Genomic DNA, 21,747 nt, shown 5'->3' with positions numbered 1-21,747 from the left:
ATTAAATGATATAAACTTTCGGTATAAGAGCCAAATGAAAAAAATATGCCAAACATTTTTTTGAGAAATGAGCTACAATGTATAATTGAGAGTTGGGATATGAACCACTAAATCAAGGCCCAATTCATAAATGATGCTCAAGAGATCAAATATATTTTGTTCATTTTAAGCAAAATACCTATCATATTTGATGTAATACTTTTTCATTCCTTCAACAATCCATTTAGTAATTTCCTTTTACATTTGCTATTATTTAGATAACAATCGTATTTAAATTATACTATTATAAGTGAAATGTTGTTCAAGTCTTAACAATATATCACTGTCAATTTTTGTATTTATTAATATACTACATCTATATTTATATAATTACTTTCACTACAGGGAAAACGTCAAAAACCGGCGGTTAATATGGTTTAACCGGCGGTTTTATTATTTACCGGCGGCATTAAAACCGCCGGTAAAAATCGCGTAGGAAACACTTACCGGCGGTTTATTTCGGCGGCGGTTTTCCGGCGGTATAAGCCGCCGGTGACAACCGGAGTTGCAACCGGCGGTTTTCCGGCTGTTTAGCCGTCGGTTATAACCGCCGGTAATAGGCATTTTTTCTGTAGTATTTTATATCATCTTAATCTACAAAATCAATAATTATAAATCATAACAATTAGATATTAAGTGTGGTATGTAAATGTTTACTAGCACAAATGGTATATATAGGGAAATGATTCGTGACTCACTTATTAGAGGAGAATGTTAATATCACAGTTCAAATCACATATTTTATAATTAATCACTCACTTAAAAAAACAAAAGGTATATTAATAATAATTAAGAATTGAGTGCTGCACAAATAATTTTTTTGTCTAATTTCAATAATAATCAGTTATAATTATGGTAGCTTTAATTAACAAAGAAGGAAGAAGATTTAAGTTTCATTTGGGATAATTTTCTGACTGCCTCTTACAGCAGCTTTTTAGTATAAAAATTAAAAATTTTGTGATAAAAAACTATTTCAAACAGTAAAAAAACCGTCCCAAATGAAGCCTTAGACTGCTGCTTTTGTTGCTTAGCATTGGTTGAACGAGAGTTCTAGGCACTTTAGCAGAGAAAAGGATACAAGATAGTAAACAAAGGCACATATATTTTTTTGGGACATTTAGGCCATTCAAGGCAAACTCACTCACACAACGCATACACAAAGACTCAAACCCAAGACCTCTTAGTTGAAAGCCTAAGCTCTCTAGCTGGGCAAGACACATACTTTTAATAAAGAGAAATGAGATACATAACACATAACATAATAACCTTACTATCTCAACACAAGCTGATATACGCATGCATCAAAGATCTGATGCCAATTCATTTCAATAGCATTCATATAATTTAATATCCATCTTCAAACGAAAATAGTCAATATTCTCGAATGTATCAGTCCTCAACGTTGCAATTCCTCTTGTCATGAAGAAATCTCCAGTACCACCCACAACTGATAGATCTCTAGTTTCCATCATCATCAAATCGGCCCCCATGATATTGATAGTCCCCTTATACTCTGTGGAGTTGAACACCAACGTATAAGCAAGCCATGCATTATAATCCGTCTTCATGTTATAGAAGAAGAAGCCTTGTGCCCGAGCAATGGGAGGTGAAAGCAAATGGTGGTCGCCAGTGATTAGGTCATTAAAAACGACAAATTTGCCAAAGAAGAAGTCACCAAGAGGAGGCTTACTGCCTGCAATCTGAGCAGATGTTGCGTTAGCTACGTTGGTGCCATTGAATATTATGTCATGAAGGTAGAGTACCATGTGCTTGCATGGCTGGTCTTTGGATATTGCTTTTTTGTCTGCAAGGCTCAGAGTTAGATGGAAGGAAAGGAGGAGGAGAAAGGAGAATAAGAGATGGGAGTTTTTCTTGCATGCTTTAGCTCCTTGCATTTTGATTTGGAGAAGCTTCAAGGTTTTGATGCTTTAAGAGATGTTTCCTTTGTGTGTCATGCGACTTGGGTAAGGGGGAAATATATAGCCTTAAGTTGGCTCGAACTACAACTAAGTTCATTAGCTTTATTACTTTTTCTCTTAGATTTAAATATTAAGTAGGCAGTAATGTTTATGAGATATTTATTGGGACAAAAACTGACTAAGAAATTTTCTTAAAATTTTAAAACTTTAAGGGCTTAAACTACATGCAAAATCATCTTAATGCTGTTTCGTAAGATAATTAAATTTGATTTTTCAATTCAAATTTTAGTTGTTAAGGAAATTATTTTTGTGATTGAAGCAGATTGTGTTAATTTATTGTCTTTGCGTTTAGCTGCTAAATTTTGAAGTTAGAACTTTACTTTATATCAATGAAATCTATTATTTTTTATAAAATTTTGTATTTCTATACTAATATGTCATGCAATTATTCATTATGTGATTGTGCATATAAGACTCTCATCCGCATTCTCTCTCTCTCTCTGAAGTAAAAAGTATTCACATTGATGAACGTTTTCGAATCTTAATTGCTCAACTATGATAGAGATCGAATAACTTTTGATTGTAGTTAAATTATCTGCACTAATCTCACTTCTTATGTCATAATCAGATTACGGGCCAAAATTAGGAGAGATTATAACGTATGAGAATGCGTACGGAAGTCAATTCGGGCGCGCCACGTCACCCAATGCACTGTGTATTAGGTGACATGGTACTTCTGGATTGGCCTCTGGATGCATTCGGCGTCCCCGCACACATAATAATTTTCCCAAATTAGAGGCGACGACATTAGTGGTTAAGCCTTCGTTTGAGACAACTTTTATCTACTATTTTTTTGCCGTTTTCAAGAAATTTTGTACTCAAATTTGTTGTGGAAAGTACTGAAAGAATTATCCCAAATGAAACCTAAATATTCTCATATTCAGTCAAGAAACTTAAAACCTCAGCATGAGAGAAACTGTTTGAATTTTGTTACTACATCTATTTGACTCATCTATCTAGTAATAAACGGGGGGCGTATAATAGATTCCAACAATTCGATGTACTCAAATTCTTATTCATCATATCATTTATAGGTGTTCTTCATACCAAATAGCAAAGATCGGACTGCCATGATAGACAAAGCATAGCGTTCATAATATTTCATCAAGAAAGTAATATACTATCTCACTCACAGTCCAAGAACATATCTCGATGAGTTAAAATGCTGGATTGCATGACTGATACTTAATCATATGAGCTTATTAAACTATTTTTCTTTCTTATTTCTCTTATTTTAAAACTATAAGAGGAGCAGCACAGCAATATTAACCCATGCTGTGTCCATTTTGGGTTATCTTATCTTTATTATTTTATTCATGCCTCATTTGTTACTTAGTAACTTATCGCTATTGCAATGGTTGGATGTGCGAATAAAGGAATTTTTGTTCTTTTGGTTCTTCAAATTATTTATAATATCAACACTAGAACACTTTTCCAACTACTCCCTCAGCTACAGATTTTGATTGTTTATTTCTATTTTATAAATAGTAGATGGGACAATGGGTCATGGGGGTACGTAGTTTTTTATCTGATCGTCTAAAAAGCTTATATTCTTTGTTTTTAAATACGTTAAGAGTCAATCCTCTTGTTTGGTTGAGTCCTCCTATTTGGTTGAGTAAGTTCACTTGAAGTATGCAGCTCATCTTAGTTTGTTAGCTGAGAGTCTTGTGTATGTGATGTGTGTGTAAGTTCGTCTTAATTGGCCTAGATAGATGTTCTTTCTAGGTAGGATTGTATGACCATGTAGGCTTTGTTAGCCTTTAGTGAGGGTTTGAGTTGTAAGTATTATTCTTGTCGCCTATATTAGATTAGAAAAAAGATTGTATTATAGTGGTAAGTTAAGTCCTTACTATAGATTTAGGCTCAAAACCAATATCACTTAGTGATGTTCTAGTTCTCTTTCGATCTCTAATGAAGTAGTCGTCATTATGAAAAGAGTGTAAACCTCATAGTCTCATTAAAAATAATTAACTTTAATATATAATTAAATATAATCATATTCTTAAAATGTAAAGCCCAACATAAAATTTAGAGTTCCTTCTAGGCATCCTAATTTTCTTAGGGTCAAATCCTCTTAGTTGGTTCTTTCGAATCATATACTCATCCTTTCATATTTGAATGATCTCTGATATTTAATTTTATTTTTTTGTTCCTTGATATATACATTCTAAAAAATAAACACGAAGTTAACATGCTGAGTTATGCGAGTGATATATATTTATATGAAGTTATTAAATCTCTTCTCACTTTGTTATTCTTAAATTATATCTAAGTGAAGCAGAATAGTAATTTTTCATTGATTATATTTCTTTAATCAAAGATAAAATAGGAGTGAAGTACAATTTAACTCATTAGAGATTAAAAAAAAAAAAAATTTCTTTTCCCATATTGTTTTATTATTGAAAAGCTTTTAAAAATGAAAAGAGGTAACGAAATGAATGTTAAATTTATGTTTCGTTTGAGATGATTTTTTAACAACTTTCTAAAACAGATTCTGAATACAAAAAATTTGTGAATTAAAAATTTTCATACAAAAAAGTTGTTTTAGAAAGCATTAAAAAAGCCACCCCAATGGAAGCCTTAGCAGCACTCCAATCAAATGTTTTGCCTTAATTTAGTACTTGAAATAATAGTATTTCTATAATGTTTAAAGGAAAAAATAAGTTGGACAAAAAAAAATTTCCTATACATTTTTTACCAACTTTGTACTGTCTGTTTCATTATTTAAAGTAAAAAAGTGGAAACTTCTGATATTGTTGTTTGATGATGATGATTGTGATCTCCAATCCAACTTTATATGGCAAATAATTTTGTTACCGATAATGCAAATGACAGTGCAGAACTCCAAATACATATTGTATGATCATATTTTCAGAAGTATTTGGTCTAGCTTCTTTGCTGTTTCAGCATAATTCTGAATGAAAAGAAAGCAATTTTGAAGGCGACAGAAAGAAAAAGCTCAGGACAATTATAACTTTTGAGTTGTTTAAAATTTAAGCTTCAATTTTTTCATGTTTAATTAGTTTAATATCTCTAACATTTACACCATACAAACTTATATACACTCTATAAAACTCTCACTACTGTGAGTTCTAAGTAGGGTTAATGTAAGCACAGCTTTACCCAACTTCAATGTGACATAAGAAATCCCAAGTCCCAACCAATGTGTCAAAGGCTCAAAGCCCAGCCTCTTGTTACCAAGCCCACTGCTAAAGTCTGGACTAGGGTAATCTATATAGCATTGTACTCTTTTTTTATGGGTATAACCTTTCATGTAGCCCCCTAAATTCAACAAATAAATGGTACATATGACCATTTTGCATCTTTTAGATCTTTTTTATCTTTGGAATCTATTGGATCTTGTTTTCACTGATTATGAGCCTCTTGAACACTTATTACAGTTTTTCTCTAGCTTTACAGACTTCTGTCGGACCACCACCGGAGGCCCAGACTTTTGCCATACCACCACCTGAAGCCCAGACTTCCACCGGACCACCACCTGAGGCCCATACTTCTGCTAGACCACCACTTGAGGCATGAAATTCCGTCGGACCATCGCCTGACGTCGTTGCTTCGCCGGACCACCACTTGAGGCCCATACTTCTGCTAGACCACCACTTGAGGCATGAAATTCCGTCGACCATCGTCTGACGTCGTTGCTCCGCCGGACCACCACTTGAGGCCTTCACCTCCACCGGACCACCACTTGAGGCTCAGACTTCTGCTGGACCACCACCTGACAGTGCAGACTCCAAATACATACTATATCATCAGATTTTCAGAAATATTTGGTCTACTTCATTGTTTCAGCATAATTCTGAATGAAAAGCAGCTATAGTGATACTTTCATGCTTCAGTCATTGCTTGCAGGATTTTTGCTTTGGCCTTTGTTTAACTAAGGCTTCATTTAAGACAGTTTTCTTACTGTTTCTTAAAGTAATTTTCTAGTACAAAATTTACAAATATTAAAATTTTTTGTACTAGAAAGCTGTTTTAAGAAGCAGTAAGAAAGCCGTTCCAAATGAAATCTAAAGCTTCCACAAGGCTCACCCCTTGTGGTTATTCTCTATTCTCATGGCCAAGCTCTTACATATGATATTTGAATAATTCTGAATGAAAAAGAAAGCAATTTTTAAGGCGACAAAAAGAAAAAGCTCAGGACAATTATAATTTTTGAGTTGTTTAAAATTTAAGCTTCAATTTTTTCATGTTTAATTAGTTTAATATCTCTAACATTTACACCATACAAACTTATATACACTCTATAAAACTCTCACTACTGTGAGTTCTAAGTAGGGTTAATGTAAGCACAGCTTTACCCAACTTCAATGTGACATAAGAAATCCCAACCATTGTGTCAAAGCCCAGCCTCATGTTACCAAGCCCACTTTTTCTCCATTCTCACACAGGTTTCAGGGTGCTGGCTCACAAATTCGATCTACCAGTAAGTTCGGGTGTTATCTACAAATAAATTTGGATCCAATATAGAACCCTACGGAACTCCGGTATGATGCATTATCCGATGGTTCAAAAGCTTCTATTAAGAAATTCCCAAAAATCAAACTCTTACCTAACTCTTCACCTCTTACATTAAATTAAATTAGAACAAGGAAATAATTTGCACCTTCAATTTGGAAGTCACTCAGTTGACTACAGAAGTATACAAACTTGACCAAAGTTGCTTGCACCACTTGTGGACATGTCTGTACTTTATTATCAATTAAGAATATTACCAGAAGTTACTAGGATGCTTCCCTCACAAATTAACTTTCCTCGGTTCTTCCTTCTTCCTCTTCTCATGTCTTTGCTCTTGGAATGTAGAAGACCTTGCTCATTGTAGGCCGTTAACTTTGCTTTCATGGTAGTATTTTATTTGAAATAAATTAAATCAAGAGATTCTGATATTCTAATGTCAAGATAAGAAGAAATAAGGTCAAAATTACAGGGTAACTACTCAAACGAATTACATTCAAATAAAAATAGAAACAGACAAAATGCTTATAAAGCTAATTCATTGGTGTTGCTTGCAGTACATATTTAAATGCCTTTTATTTTGAGCATTTCTCTTCAAATTCTGCTAAGAAAACGTATAAGAATATACAGAAACAGTTTTTTCCTGCAAGTTGCTTTTGTCAGACGATCAAAACATGCTTGAAATCAATCATTAGACGTAAGGGTAGTATATAAGTAGTGATAGATCTATGATTTCTTTTCGGAAAGAAAAATAAATTTAAGTAATCAGATATTTACGATCTTCTGAACTAATGACAAAAGAAGAATGATAATAGAAATCATTGTGTTCATCAAGAATAAGAGCTACAGATATCATCATCATCAAGAGAAAGATTTTTAGAGACAAAGCTCTATTTATTATGAGCTTCCTAAACTTGATTCTGGTTTGTGCCTCTAGCCATGATTTATATGTAACTAAGGAATTATTGATGGATCAAGAAGGAATTGAAAATGATGTGTTTAGTAGCTGTCCCACATTATTAAGAAAATATTTCTTATTATCTTATTCATCTTCAAATAAGGCAATTTTATCCATTATATGATGGTTTTTTTTCTCTCTGATTAGGAGAATCATATTCTACTCCCATGTAGATTTTGATGTTATGATATTCAGAAGTAAAATCAATATCCCTTATCTCTTGAACATCATTAAAATGGCATGTACGATTGAGTACAAAAACTTTTATGTTAAGTGACTTTGATGTGCTAATCTGAGAAGTTGTTAGCGTAAGATGCATTGACTACTGACTTGTTTTATGAAATCTCTCTCTCTCTCTCTCTCTCTCTCTCTCTCTCTGTATATATATATATATAAGATTTGGTATAGTAGGAGCATGATTTGGTATTTAATATTTCATATTTAAAATTAAAAATTTACCACCTTGCATTTAAAGGGGATGATGGGGGAGTGATGATGAACCCGATCAAGATCTCATGGTTCTATCATCTTGGGCCACATGGTCCCTAGTCAACATAGTTAGAGGAGGTAGTCGACCCAACCTAATAGACGAATTCTTGTCGGTAGTCATGGATTGCTTCGTCCAATGGTACCTTATAGATCTAGGGTGAATATTTTTCTAAGGGGACAAATATATATTTTGAAGCCACCTTAGCTAACAGAGATCTTTTTGTGCCCTATCAATTATATTATATTGATTAATATCTCAAGAATTTGAAGTCATTGGGGAACATGTGGGCTCTGACCATTACCTGTGATGCCATTTAGCAGGCAAACTCATCGGTGTTGTGCAATTTGGCAGTGAAACCACAAGTTAGAAGACACATGCTACATCATTTCTGACAAAAGATAGATTGAGAATGAATTATATTGAAATTATCGATCAGAAATTAATTCTTCATGAGCTGAAGTAATTTTTAAAATTTTTTCACCTTGACAAACTGTTGCGGAGGGTGAATATATGAATTTTGTTTTAAGTGTTTGATAGTTAATTTCAAATTTAAATATCTTGAATTTTGACATTTTTTGATTTAAAAAATTTTATGGGCATTTGGGAGTTTATGAGGCATTTTTTATATTTGTGGTCCCCTCCGGTTGAGATTTTCACTTAACACGACCATTATGATAGTATTTATTTGCATTTTAATTTTCTATTGCTTGAACCTTGTCGATTATGTCTACTTGCTGACAAAAGATTTGATTCGTTATCAACTTTATGCTTTTATTGGTGGATTTCTTTGTAATAGATCTTGAAGACCTAGTATGAATGCATGAAATATATATCCTGATCAATATCGCACTCGTATACTTGTTGACAGCTCGAACCATGTCAACTCCTATATATCCACATAGAAGGATCGAGCTCGAGCTCAAATTCACTTTTTTGATTTGTGTATCATCTTCAGACGTCGCATGTGTGCTTATATCACGCTTGTCAGGGCCCTTGCGGGTATATAATTTTGCATATATATAGTGTTATTAGGCTCATTCATCTCCTATATGTCGCTACTTTCTTCAGTACTTAGCCCGTAAGGGTGTATTTTTGCTTGTATCTACACCGTATGATGCATCAAGAGACTTCCACCAATGCTCATATGTTTTATATATTCACAGAAAAATCGAGCTCGAATTTAAATTCACTTTTTTGACCCGCACAACATCCTCAGATGCCACATATGTGCTTATATCATGCTCGTCGGAACTCATGCAAACATATAATTTTGCATATATATAGTGCTAGTTGGCTCATTCTTCTCATATATGTCACTGCTATCTTTAGTATTTAGCCCGCAAGGGTGTATTTTTGCATGCAGCTACACTGTACAATGCATCAAGAGCCTTCCACCAATGCTCCATAATTTCATTACAAATTCCTTTTGCTTACAGTTGAATCTAACCATTGCACCATGAGTTATTTGTTACTTTATATGAGGCTCAAATTTATGAAATAAAAATTCAAGCATGAAATTTTTATAGAAATTTACAATCTTTATTTCCACATGAATTTGCTTTAAATGATTGATAGTTAATTTCAAAATTAAATATCTTGAATTTTGACGTTTTTTTATTTTGAAAATTTTATGGGCATTTGGGAGTTTTAGAAGCATTTTCATATGTTTTTGGTCCCATCCAGTTGAAATTTTCAGTTAATACGACCATTATCAAAGTATTTATAGGCAATTTTTTCTGTTGGTTGAACATTGCCAATTATGTTTACTTACTGCAGAGGATCAAATTCGTTATTATCTTTATGCTTTTATTAGTGAATTTCTTAGTAATAGATCTTGAAGGCCTAGTATGAATTTATGAAATATATATCTTGGTCAATATCACAGCCGTATACTTATTTGACAGCTCAAGCCGTATCGACACCTATATATTCACAGAAAAATCGAGCTCGAATTTAAATTCACTTTTTTGACCCGCACAACATCCTCAGATGCCACATATGTGCTTATATCATGCTCGTCGGAACTCATGCAAACATATAATTTTGCATATATATAGTGCTAGTTGGCTCATTCTTCTCATATATGTCACTGCTATCTTTAGTATTTAGCCCGCAAGGGTGTATTTTTGCATGCAGCTACACTGTACAATGCATCAAGAGCCTTCCACCAATGCTCCATAATTTCATTACAAATTCCTTTTGCTTACAGTTGAATCTAACCATTGCACCATGAGTTATTTGTTACTTTATATGAGGCTCAAATTTATGAAATAAAAATTCAAGCATGAAATTTTTATAGAAATTTACAATCTTTATTTCCACATGAATTCCTAATTTATCTTACTTTTTATATTAATTTTCTATATTTTATGAAACCTATTATTAGATTATTAAATTGATATTCAGTTCATTTGTTGAGCCTCTATCTTTTTTAATTGATAATTTTTATTATTTTTGCTATATCAAATACATATAATATAATTGATTTATTAATCTCTGCCCCTTTATTCTATATTATCATATTGCGCATATTTGACCACTTGGACCGATAAAATATTTAAAAAAATAAAAAGGGCAGACTGCCGACCGGTACCCGAGCGTAGCGTAGAAATATCAGAGGGATCCACTCCCGTTGCACGGTGGAAATGGACGACGCCAATGACGTGGCACTCCCGCCTTCTTCTTCATCCCGCTTAGTACTCAACGGTTGTACGCATACAAATTTATACGCGCTCTCGTTTATCCACCGTCCCCGCACATCAACGGCTATCCTTAGCGCACAGAGCTTCTAACGCACTAGTTGTATTTCGTCTCTTTTATGTCCATTTTGCTCCGGCGCTAGCTGTTGCTTATCTCTCTCTCTCTCTCTCTCTCTTACAGCAGGGGCATGGAGAAACCCTAGATATCCACGCCGCCGGGCTCAGGATATTTCCTGTTTGGAGGGAAACGATTCGAGGTATTATTCTGCCTACTCGGTGTATTTGGTGCCTTTTGATGGGCTCCCGGCTCTCGGTTTCTCTTTCTCCGCGCGAATTTTAGTTCCTGTAGGAAAAAAAAAAAGGCTTTTTGACCCGTTTCCTTGGTGATTGCATCGGATAGATTTTGCTGCCATTCAATTAGCTTAGAAGGAGACTAGGAGAGGAAAGATTTGGATGATCAGTTAACTTTTTTCTGTCTTTTTGTTGCACGTAGTGTTTCTAGAATCCAGGTTCTTTCTGCTTACTGATTTAATTATACTGGGTGAAGGTCGAGAAAGATTTTTTTTTTCTTTTTCTGATATTTGGGTAACATTTTTGCTCTGGATCTTCAGCTTTTCTTACAATAAAGAACTTCGTTGAGGTTTGCCAAAGTCCTGCAATGGGCTCTGATTTGATTAATCTGTCTTTCATAATTTTCAGTGGCTTTATTCCTATAAGATGGTGGTGAGACCGGCAATGCTTTATGGTGCCGAATGTTGGCCATTAGAAGAGAAGCATAAAACTAAGTTAAGTGCTGCAGAGATGAGGATGCTCAGGTGGATGAGTGGCTTTACCCTTAGAGATAGGATATGAAATGATCATATTCGTGAAAAGGTTGGAGCTCCAGTGGAAGATAAGATTAGAGAGAGTCGCCTTAGATGGTTTGGTCACATTAAACAGAGGCCTTCCGTTGACCCGGTTAGGAAAGTTGAGGTTTTAGATTTGTCTTATGTTAAGAAAGGTAGAGGTAGACCTAAAAAAACTTGGTTAGAAAATATTAGAAATGATATTTCTTTATTAGATTTAAATAAGAATTTGACTTTTAACAGGACACAATGACGAAAAAGGATTCATATAGCCAACCTACTTAGTGGGACAAAGGCTTGATGTTGTTGTTGTTGTTGTTATTTGGTTATTCCTAGATATTAGAAATGAGCATTATATATGCATAGTATATATTATGTACTATCTTTTTATTGTCTTCTTTCTCATAACCTTCAAGAATAAGAACCAAAATATTCATATTGATTTTACAACGTAAGAACTACTTGATGATTTAATTCGATCAATTTTCTTAAATATTTGACCTATTAAGCAAACATGATTAAAAAATAATGACTTGTCTTTAAAACTATTACTATATATAGGGGTGTCAATACTTAACATGACCCGAAAAATCGAAACGAATCAGACTCAAAATTTCCGGGTTATGGTCAACCCGAACCTGAAACGGGTCAGGTTCGGGTTGACCCATAAACCCAAAATTGACCCATTTTTTATCCAGAAACCCCGAGAATGACTCATTTTTTACTCGAAAATCAGAGATTGACCCATTTTATGACTTGAAAACTAGCAATATTTTGTTGGCCCCGGGTAATTTGGGTTGTGTCGGGTTGACCCGGGCCCAAAGTGGGTCGTGTTCAGGTCAGAAAAACTAACCCGTTTTCAAAAATGGGTCGGGTTCGGGTTGACCCGAATAGTGCCGGGTCAGTTTCAGGTTCAAACCCAAACAGGACCCGTGACCCAAAATTGACACCCCTAACTATATATAAATTTTGGGAATGAAAGCCATTGGAAGTTCAAAATATTGCATATGTGAGTTCATACATGCTTAAAAATTTCCATTTTATTTGACTGCTCCATTAAATGAACGAATTTGTTTGTCTCACCATGTAGAATATCCATCATAGTGTTACATTCATATGCTTGATGCATAACTAAATTATCTTGTAATTTTATGTAAGTTGTCATCATTGCATGAGTGAAAAATAAGCTAAAAAAAGCTCATGGAAAAAAGTTTTTGCTCATGTAGAGGGATAGTAGTCTTTTCATATGCATATGCGTGCGTATGCATATGTGGGTGTGTGATCAGGAAATCAATTAACTTGTTAAGAAGATGCACGAAAGACATACTAACAAGACTGGAAAGTTACTAAGGGAGATTCTTAGGGGTCTACAATGTTGTCACGCGGAATCTTGAGTGGACTGGCATGTTGCCGAGAGTAAATTTTAAATGCCAAGAAGAGTTAGTGAGTTTGAGAGGATCTTATAAGAGTTGTTAGGAAGATTCAAGAAGATTCTAACCAGAGAATTGAGTAGCTTCGAAATCAAGAATATTGTTTTCAAGCAAATATAATGCCATCCTGACTCTAACTATCCACAAAGCTTGAATCTCATCTTCGTAACCAAGATTTAAAAAGGAGAATGAAGGTATACTATTTTAGTGAGGTGAGGCCTAAGGCTTGAGGAGGATCAAGACATATGCCTCAAACAAAAATATTTTAAAGATCATAAAATTAAAAATAATTTGTAAATATGCCATAAATTGTAGATAAACTAACATAATTCATCATCATAAATCACAAAATCATATAAGAAGAAAAAATAAATAAATCTCTAAAGTGAAAGCGTGAAATAAGCTTCGAATAAGACTCGTTGAAAATCTTAATGTGATGAGGATTAAGATTCCCAACATCCTCTCCTTCACTTTCAACATTTTCAAAAGAATCATTACATGTAACAATTCTGTTATCCTCTAATTTGGTCTCATCGTCATCTTCAAAATCTTCTTCAGTCACTATAATTTTTTTACTCTATATATTAATGAACATTGTATTTAATATAACTTAAAATAAAATAAAATGTTAATAGTTTAATAATGCAACTATTTTTTTTTAATAATGCAACTAAATAATTCATTATAATTAAATTATCTTTAAAATTTTGCAATGTTGCAATCTCACTTCTTTTTTTTTGAATTATTGTGAAGAAGAAGTTGCAGCCAATTCAATTTCTATTTCAGTGTTAGCATTGATATCTTTATTTACAACAACAATAATGACAACATCAAGATTTATCCTATTACGTGGGGTCGGCTACATGAATTTTTTTTCTCTTTAACATCAAACTCTTTGTGGAAGGCTTGATTATCTTTAGGGTAGGCATTATTAAGTAAGCAAGATTGCTTTGGTAAATATTAATTAACCCAAACTTCTTTGGGAAAGATTTGATTTTCTTCAAAATAGGTTTGAAGTTGAGGATAGTTGATATCGGGCCAATCTTAATCTTAGTAACTTGAATTCAGCTCTATTGGTCTAGTTGAGATGTCTACAAAGTAGGGACAACACAATGAAAACTTGAGATTTAGGTTTAAGTTTTGTTTATGCGAAATATGTTTCATCTTAGGGAGCTATTCAGGGTAAAAGATCTTGGACCTAGTTTGAGTTGAAATAGATAGATAAATCTCCAGTGGGAATCTATAAATGGGTTTTGGCTTAGGTTTTGCATACCCATTCCATACTCTAACCACATAAAGCAAAGCTGGAAGTAGGCAAGCAACCACTCATTCTTGATTTTAAATATTTTTAGTTTAGGTGTTATTTACCTACATGTAGCTCTACCCACAGAATCTAAATTGAAATGTGCTCTTTAAGCAAGATGATCTAACTTAAGCCTTGATAGCCTCATTAGTGAATGGAGCAATATCATCGCTTTTTTTTTTGCCCAGATTGCTTTCTAGTCTCAAAGAAGGAAACTAGGGAAAGTCGTGTAGCTATTCGTTAGGGGTAGGATTGCCTCAAAGAAGGAACAACAACTCGGTGTTCTTGATTTTGGTCAAAAAATGATATGCTTGATTTTTTTTTTCAGATTAATTTTTTTCTTACTAATTTTTTGTGTTTCAAAGTTCTTCTAAAATTCTAGAAAATTTACAATTATTTCATTATTATCTGAGCTCGAAGGATAGTACTTTTCATTTTGATTTGAAGAAAGTGAGTTGTTGGTTAATTGGTAACGGGTGATGTGTAAATCCTCAAATTTTCTTAAAATGTAATCCCACTACACTTTATGTTTGTTGCATTATGAAATCATAACTAGTCATCTTGTATATTAGGGTTTAAGCTGGTTGCATCATCATGTATATGTAGGATATTATTCAGGTCAATAAAAAGAATTAATTAATAATGCAATTTAAAATCGTATTGATGTGAAACCCTGCAACGGAACAAGAATTGTTTGGGGATTTTAATAAGATTATTAAAACTTTGCTAGTTATAGATTTAATGCTTACCCAAGTTAGGTTTTCAGAATTATCAATTAGAGACTATGCAAAGCATATAGTTATAACTAGATTAACGGGATGCTATCAAGTTAACAACATAAAAATAGAGAGAGTAATGTTATGGCAAAAACAATAATCCACGGCTAACAAATAGAACTCTTCACCTTGGATTCCTCGCTCATGCTTTTGACTGTGGGGCCTAAACGGAGGAAGATTGAGAGCAAACCGAGCAATGCCACTAAGAGACAAATGGTGCCCAAAGGATAGTCCGTTGGGGAAGTAGCCGGTGACGGGGAATCCACGGGATGACTAGTGAACATCCAACGTCCGGGAAGAATGTGCCCCTCAATGGAAAGTACTAGTGTAAACAAGATGCGATGTAAGTAATCCTCCACAGACGAATCCACGTCTAGCTTCATATCAAAGAAAGGAGATTCAAGGATGTTGGTTTGTCCTTGATCATCAAATAAGAAACCATGGTTGACTTCCGGATCGGCCCTGCATAGTGGTGGCAATGGTTGGGGAAGAGCACACTTGAGATTGGTGAGGAGAAAGGGAGGGGATGATGGGACATGACTTGAGAGGTTGAGGGGGTGGCTAGGGTTAGGGTTTCTTTTGGTTGAATCAAGTAGTTTGGGGGAAAGGAGATGAGAGGAAAAATCTGAAGTTTAATTTCAGATTTTCATTAAAGGGGGAGGGCTAATTTGAAATTCAAATCAACCCAATTAAGGGAGTAATGGGGCCGGCAGTTACTAGAGGGAATTAGGGGGAAATTAAATGTTGCTTAGGTGGCAAAGTTGAGAGAGGGAGGGAGGACATAGGGGCCGGCCTCATGGGGATTTATTTTTGTGTCTAAATTCAATGTGAGTGGGGCCCATGTGATTGAATAAATAAATAAATCAAATTCTGAATTAAATTCAGATTTGATTAGATATGAAGAATTTCCTAATTGGGTTTTGTCATTTAAGGAGGGATTTAAAATTCAAATTTCAAATTGAATTTCAAATATGAAACTTCCTAAATGACAAAGGAACGAAATTTGGAAAGTAATGAAAGCCTAATTGAATTTGAAAATCAAATTCCAAGGTTTGATTTTGGTTGGCTGGCGGGTGGGGGTTCTATGGGGGCCGACGGCTTCGGGTCTTGGCTTCGGCGGGTGGTGGTGGGGGAAGTGGGGCCGGACGGAAGGTAGGAAGGGCGGGATCTAGTGATTAACGGAAAGGGGAGGGGGCGGGTTGCTGTTCGGTCAGGTGGTGGCTGGTTTTGGGGAGCCGGCGGCTAGGGGAGAAGGAAGAAGTGGAAGAAGATGATAGGAACCAAGAGCTCCCACAAATGGGGTTGTTGGGTATTTCGTTGAGCCTCTCCTAGGTTACTCCTCACCTCTCAAGCTCTCACAATCAAGAACTCAAAATATGAAATTTTATTCATTCAACATTAACCTCATACAAAGATAAGGACCTCTATATATAGGTCTCAACAAAAGACAAACACAAAAGACTCATATGCCCCAAGGGCTACAACAAGGACTCAACATCCATAGGGGTAAACTAGTAAACTGAAAATATCAAAATAGAAAAATACATGAAAATAAATCAAAGATATAGACTCTGAATCATAGCTGTCGATCTACGATTTCTCCGATGATACACGTGTCGAAATCTGATGTCCTCATCACGTATAGGTTAATGCCTTTAATCAACATTAACAAAGATATATAGTAAGATTTAAAATTGCATTCTTAATACCTTAGAAAATTTTCAAGGTCGATCAACGATTTAGAAGTCTTCTTTGAATATTAGTATTTATGGTCAACAGTGATGCTGTTCGCTCCTTGGTATTGAGTTGGTTGCACGATATTGTCCTGTGAGTGAGTCAGATGTGATAATATCAGATTCGATGTACTAGTCGAGTGATGGGGGATGAAGCATTTGCAACCAGAGCCTTGGATGATGCCTTCGAGGAGTTGCGAGGGTTGTTGACGTTGAGACGGTGCCAGCATTGTTGGGCTGAGTGGCCACGCTTAGTGTAGATTTGGCAGATAGTTGTGGAAGAGAGATTGGAGCGACTGACAATGGATGAGCTGGTAGAGAATCGTCCTTTGCCTCTGCGACCTCGACCTCGACCTCAAAATGCATACAGGGTTGTGTATGGATCAGCCGATTGGTATTCTCATGAAGATTCGACAGCTAGATTAATTTCTTCATTGATGAGTAGAGAATAGAGATTGTCCAGACTGACTGGTATTAGTTTTGTGCGAATAGAAGTCTTAAACGCTTGGTAGGAAGGCGGTAAACCATTGAGTATGTAAAGGATAATGTCTTTAGGATCGACTGTGGAACCAACTGCTGCAATATTGTCGATTAATGTTTTGATTGATGTGAGATATTGTGCCATGGTGAATTTCTTCGTGGAGATATTGTGGAGCTCATTTTTCAATTGAATGACTCTTAAGCGATTAGAGGCTTGAAGTTGTTCGAGTGTGCTCCAAATTTCTAAGTAGGCGTCGAGATGAAGAACGTAGGGTAGAATAGAGGCAGATATGGTGGAGCATATAGATGTTGCTAGATTTTGGTCAACAAGGAGCCACTGGGTGTAGCAGGGGTTGGGAACGGTACTGTCATCGGATTGATGTTGAAGACACGGAGGTCAAACATCAGTATGATCTAGGTATCCGGTGAAGCCATTTGCTCGCAGTGCTTGAGAATCTGGGATCCCTTACATAGGTTAGTTGTCATTAGAAAGGGAGATGGGTACAATGGTTTTGATGTTGGAAAGAACTAGATTCAGGGAAGAGGGAATGTGTATGGGTTCTGTGGAGTTGTCAGCGGCGTGCTCTGCTACTTGTGAGGACAATGAACGGGCCATTGCGATAGTACAGAGGGCTTTGTCTTGCATCTGCTCTGATGCCATGAAGACGGTGCTTGTTATGCACTGTGTAAGCAGATCTAAAAAGCTATACAGGAAATAATACAATAGCAGAAATATTTCACATTAATGTAAAGACCTGTGTTACTGTTCATTGCAGTACATTGCTTATATAGAGTTTGGCTGTACACGTGTAGGGCTATGATATCAAAGGTTTGTTAAGTATTAACGGTGGCTGTGTGTTTGGTTTTGTTACTGTCAGAGTATTTGTCAGTGATAGTGGAAGCTTGCTCTTTTAATCATACATGTCAGGATCTGTCATTGCATGCACATATTAAGTTTCCAGTAACTTAATTTGAATCTTGAAATTATGTTTCTGTATGCAACTAAGATGCAATTTAATTGCTTCTTAAGTATCCTTATGTTTTCTCAGTCTCTATGCATTTGGTTTTTTTTTTCTCTGTTTATTTATTATTTATTCAATTTAGTTTTTGTATATGGGAGAACTGCTTGTTTTCATGCAAATCATTTGCTTTTCTAGAATTTTCTGAATGTGCTAACTCTTCCTCGTTGACTTTAAACATTGGCTTGTTTAGTTTTTTAGATTTTTTTTTTTCATGAATTCAGTATCTGCGACACATCAGTAACCATTAATTGCTATCTTTTCCTGGAGCTACGTGCATCATTTGTGAAGTTTTCTTAATAATTCAGCTGGTTTTGGTAGTGGAGGAGGCAAACACTCTGAATGGCTCCCCATCCGCAAGTGACAATCTTTTTCCCTGAAGTTCGTTAACTGTTTTGTTTCTATGAAGATTTGTTTGAAATAAGATATGACCGTAATTCTCTGTTTTGATAAGAAGCTTTCCCATCTGCGAGTGACAAACACTTGAATCTTATGCGTCTATAAGCCTTTTTAACAATGGGATCAATTTTTAATCAGAGGCTAGATTCTCAAGCAGATACCACACTACGGCTAGATTCACTGGACACTTCCAGTGTTCATGGATTCAACATGAAAGGAACAAAGAGGAAGTGGGAGGATATTAATGGAGGTAGGGGTACTGGGCATGTCCCACGGGCTTCAGTTTTACAGTGTTCAACAAGTACCTCAGAAAGCAGTAAGAGGAGCTCAGGAACTGTTTGCACTTACTCTTCGGCTTATGTTGCTGATGAAGAATGTTCCATGGATCTAGATTTAAATTTCGAACTTAAACTCGGTGCTGAAAATACAAATTTTGCTAAGGTCCGTTCTGTAACCTCTACAAATTCAGTATCCACAAATCCTATAATCGATACTCAGTTGAGTTTATCTGTTGGAGCATCCGCATCATCTATTACAAGTGAACTTGAAGCCCCTGCAAAACATCTATTTAGCATAGAGGCTTCAACGGTCAATTTTCCTGGGCCTGCGATTGATGATGGAGTGGTTTCATCATCCTGGAAAAATGTCAGCATTCGAATTCCATATGGTTACAACACAGGATCTTCTAAATCAGTCAGATTTCCAAATATAAGCCAGTTATCAATTGTCACAGAAGCGCCGAAAAGCTCAGTTGACTGTACTTCCGTGAACATTCAAAAGCAAAATAAAAGCAGTAGTACAAAATATTGTCAGTATCCAGATTGTGTGAAAGGAGCTAGGGGTGCTTCTGGACATTGCATAGCTCATGGTGGAGGTCAAAGATGTCAGAAAGCTGATTGTCAGAAGGGAGCTGAAGGAAGGACTAAATATTGTAAGGCACATGGAGGTGGTCGTCGTTGCGAGTTCCTTGGTTGCATGAAAAGTGCTGAAGGCCGCACAGATTATTGTATTGCGCATGGTGGTGGTCGCCGCTGCAGCAAAGATGGCTGCACACGAGCTGCGAGAGGAAAATCTGGATTATGCATTAGGCATGGAGGTGGCAAGAGATGTCAAATGGAAAAATGTACAAAAAGTGCGGAAGGCCAGTCGGGCTTATGCATTGCCCATGGTGGAGGCAAACGTTGCAAATTCCCGGAATGTACAAAAGGTGCACAGGGGAGCACGATGTATTGCAAAGCTCACGGTGGAGGAAAGCGTTGCAGCTTTCCAGACTGCAGCAAAGGCGCAGAAGGAAGCACTCCCTTCTGTAAAGGCCATGGCGGAGGGAAGCGATGCTTGTTTCAAGGTGGTGGTGTGTGTACTAAGAGTGTACACGGCGGGACCGATCTCTGCGTTGCCCATGGTGGCGGTAAGAGGTGCGCTGCACCGGAATGCACTAAGAGCGCAAGAGGTCGAACGGACTACTGTGTTCGTCATGGTGGAGGCCGGCGATGCCAGTATGAAGGTTGTGTGAAGAGTGCCCAGGGGAGCACTGATTTCTGCAAGGCTCATGGAGGTGGCAAAAGATGCTCGTGGGGTGAAGCCAGGCCAGATATAAATGCCAGCGGGCCTCGCTGCGGTAGATTTGCCAGGGGAAAGCTTGGCCTTTGTACTGCTCACCTTGCTCTGATGCAGGACCACCAGGTTCATGGTGGAGAGACGCTAGGAGTTCTCGGAGCTCCTAAAGCTTTACCAGCTAAACCTGATAAGATGAAGGGAATTGTTGTTGAAAAGGATTCAAATCTTATGACCTGGAGGAACCTGGATCAGAGGAAATTCAGTGATCCCACAAATGGAATGGCTTCACTTCCAGAAGGCAGAGTTCATGGTGGTAGTCTTATTATGGCTTTGCTAGGTAGTGGAGCTATAGTCAATCATTCTGCAAACCAGGCTGAAGGGTGCAGCACTTCCAATTCAAATCAAGTTCCTTTTATACCATGAATTATGGAAACTTGTGAAGGGTTAGTAATTAGCTTCCTTGCCTTCACTGGGGTCTTCTGTGATTGGCTTGCTTGTTTTTTTTTTCTTTCCAACCGTTATTTCCCGTTGTTAACTGGATGTGTGAAGTAGATGAGAAAGCCAAGTTTTTTCATCTTCCATTGTCTATGATGGCCTTCTATTAAGGCTTCGTTTGGGACAGCTTTCTTACTGCTTCATAAAGCAATTTTTTTAGTAAAAAATCTTAATTTTTGAACTAAAAAATCGCTTTAAGAAGCAGTAAGAAAGCCGCCCCAAATGAAGCCTAAGTTTAATCCCTTTTGTGAAAAGAATAAGTAGGGTAGGGCTATGGGCTCTTTTAGCTTCTGTAGTTGTAAATGTACGCTAGGGATCTTTGTCAATGCTGTACTTCTGATTGTTTTTTATTTAGCTTCCTGTGAATATATGCTGCTACATTGAATTGTAATGATTCCCTCTGTATTTATTTGATCATATTCGTAGTCATGACGATTGGGACGACTTTTTTTCTGCTTCTTAAAGCAGTTTTTTATATAAATTTTTTAATTTTTATACTAAAAAATTGCTTTATGAAGTAGTAAGAAAGTCGTCCCAAACAAAGTCTTAATAAGCAATGGGCTATGGAGCTTAGCTCATTGCCTATTTGCCACTTTCATTGGCCCTATGGGTTGATGAACTACCTTTGTATATGTTGATGGTTAATTTAATCTTAAGCTTATTATGAAGGGTTGTTTGGTAAATAGAAACAATAGAGATGACCAAAGAATGACTAAGCCCTCTTAAGGGAAGTTTTATTTGGTCCGGTCGACCGAATGAGAGAAACATTCGGTCGCAGGCAAAATCCTGCTGAACCGAGGTTTATCAAGTTTTTCGAAAAAAACTCGGTACACCTCGGTATAGCAGGATTTTGCCTGCGACCGGATGTTTCTCTGCATCCGGTCGGAGGACGTAATAATTGTTCCTCTTAAGGAGAAAAGATTTGAACATTATGAAGGACCTGTTTGTTTTGCTGAAATTTGTGCATTTTATTTTATGAAAAAGAAATATAGAATAAAATTTTGAGGAATTTATTTTCACTTTGTATATTTTTTTTATGTATTTTAAACTTATATATTTTTGGTTGAATTCT

The 21,747-nt window shown here is 36.0% G+C and overlaps 2 protein-coding genes across 2 annotated transcripts; one reads left to right on the top strand and one right to left on the bottom strand.

Moving 5' to 3' along the window:
• Window positions 1-1,364: 1,364 nt before the first annotated feature.
• LOC110092262 (dirigent protein 6-like) lies at window positions 1,365-15,375 on the bottom strand. Its single transcript, XM_020816747.2, has 4 exons — window positions 15,121-15,375; window positions 6,979-7,024; window positions 6,643-6,708; window positions 1,365-1,927 (listed from the first exon to the last, which is right to left on the bottom strand). The coding sequence occupies exons 1-4, from the start codon at window positions 15,373-15,375 to the stop codon at window positions 1,365-1,367; spliced, it is 930 nt and encodes a 309-aa protein (XP_020672406.2).
• LOC110092206 lies at window positions 10,735-21,069 on the top strand. Its single transcript, XM_020816649.2, has 2 exons — window positions 10,735-10,895; window positions 18,533-21,069. Exon 2 carries the CDS (start codon window positions 18,741-18,743, stop codon window positions 20,601-20,603), a length of 1,863 nt encoding a protein of 620 aa, XP_020672308.1. The 5' UTR covers window positions 10,735-10,895; window positions 18,533-18,740; the 3' UTR covers window positions 20,604-21,069.
• The last annotated feature ends 678 nt before the right edge of the window (window positions 21,070-21,747 follow it).

The sequence above is a fragment of the Dendrobium catenatum genome, unplaced genomic scaffold (genome assembly GCF_001605985.2).
Source record: "Dendrobium catenatum unplaced genomic scaffold, ASM160598v2 fragScaff_scaffold_1400, whole genome shotgun sequence".
Taxonomy (NCBI): Eukaryota; Viridiplantae; Streptophyta; class Magnoliopsida; order Asparagales; family Orchidaceae; genus Dendrobium; species Dendrobium catenatum.
The sequence above is the reverse complement of the archived record's forward strand: the minus strand, read 5'-3'. Positions and strand labels throughout refer to the sequence as shown.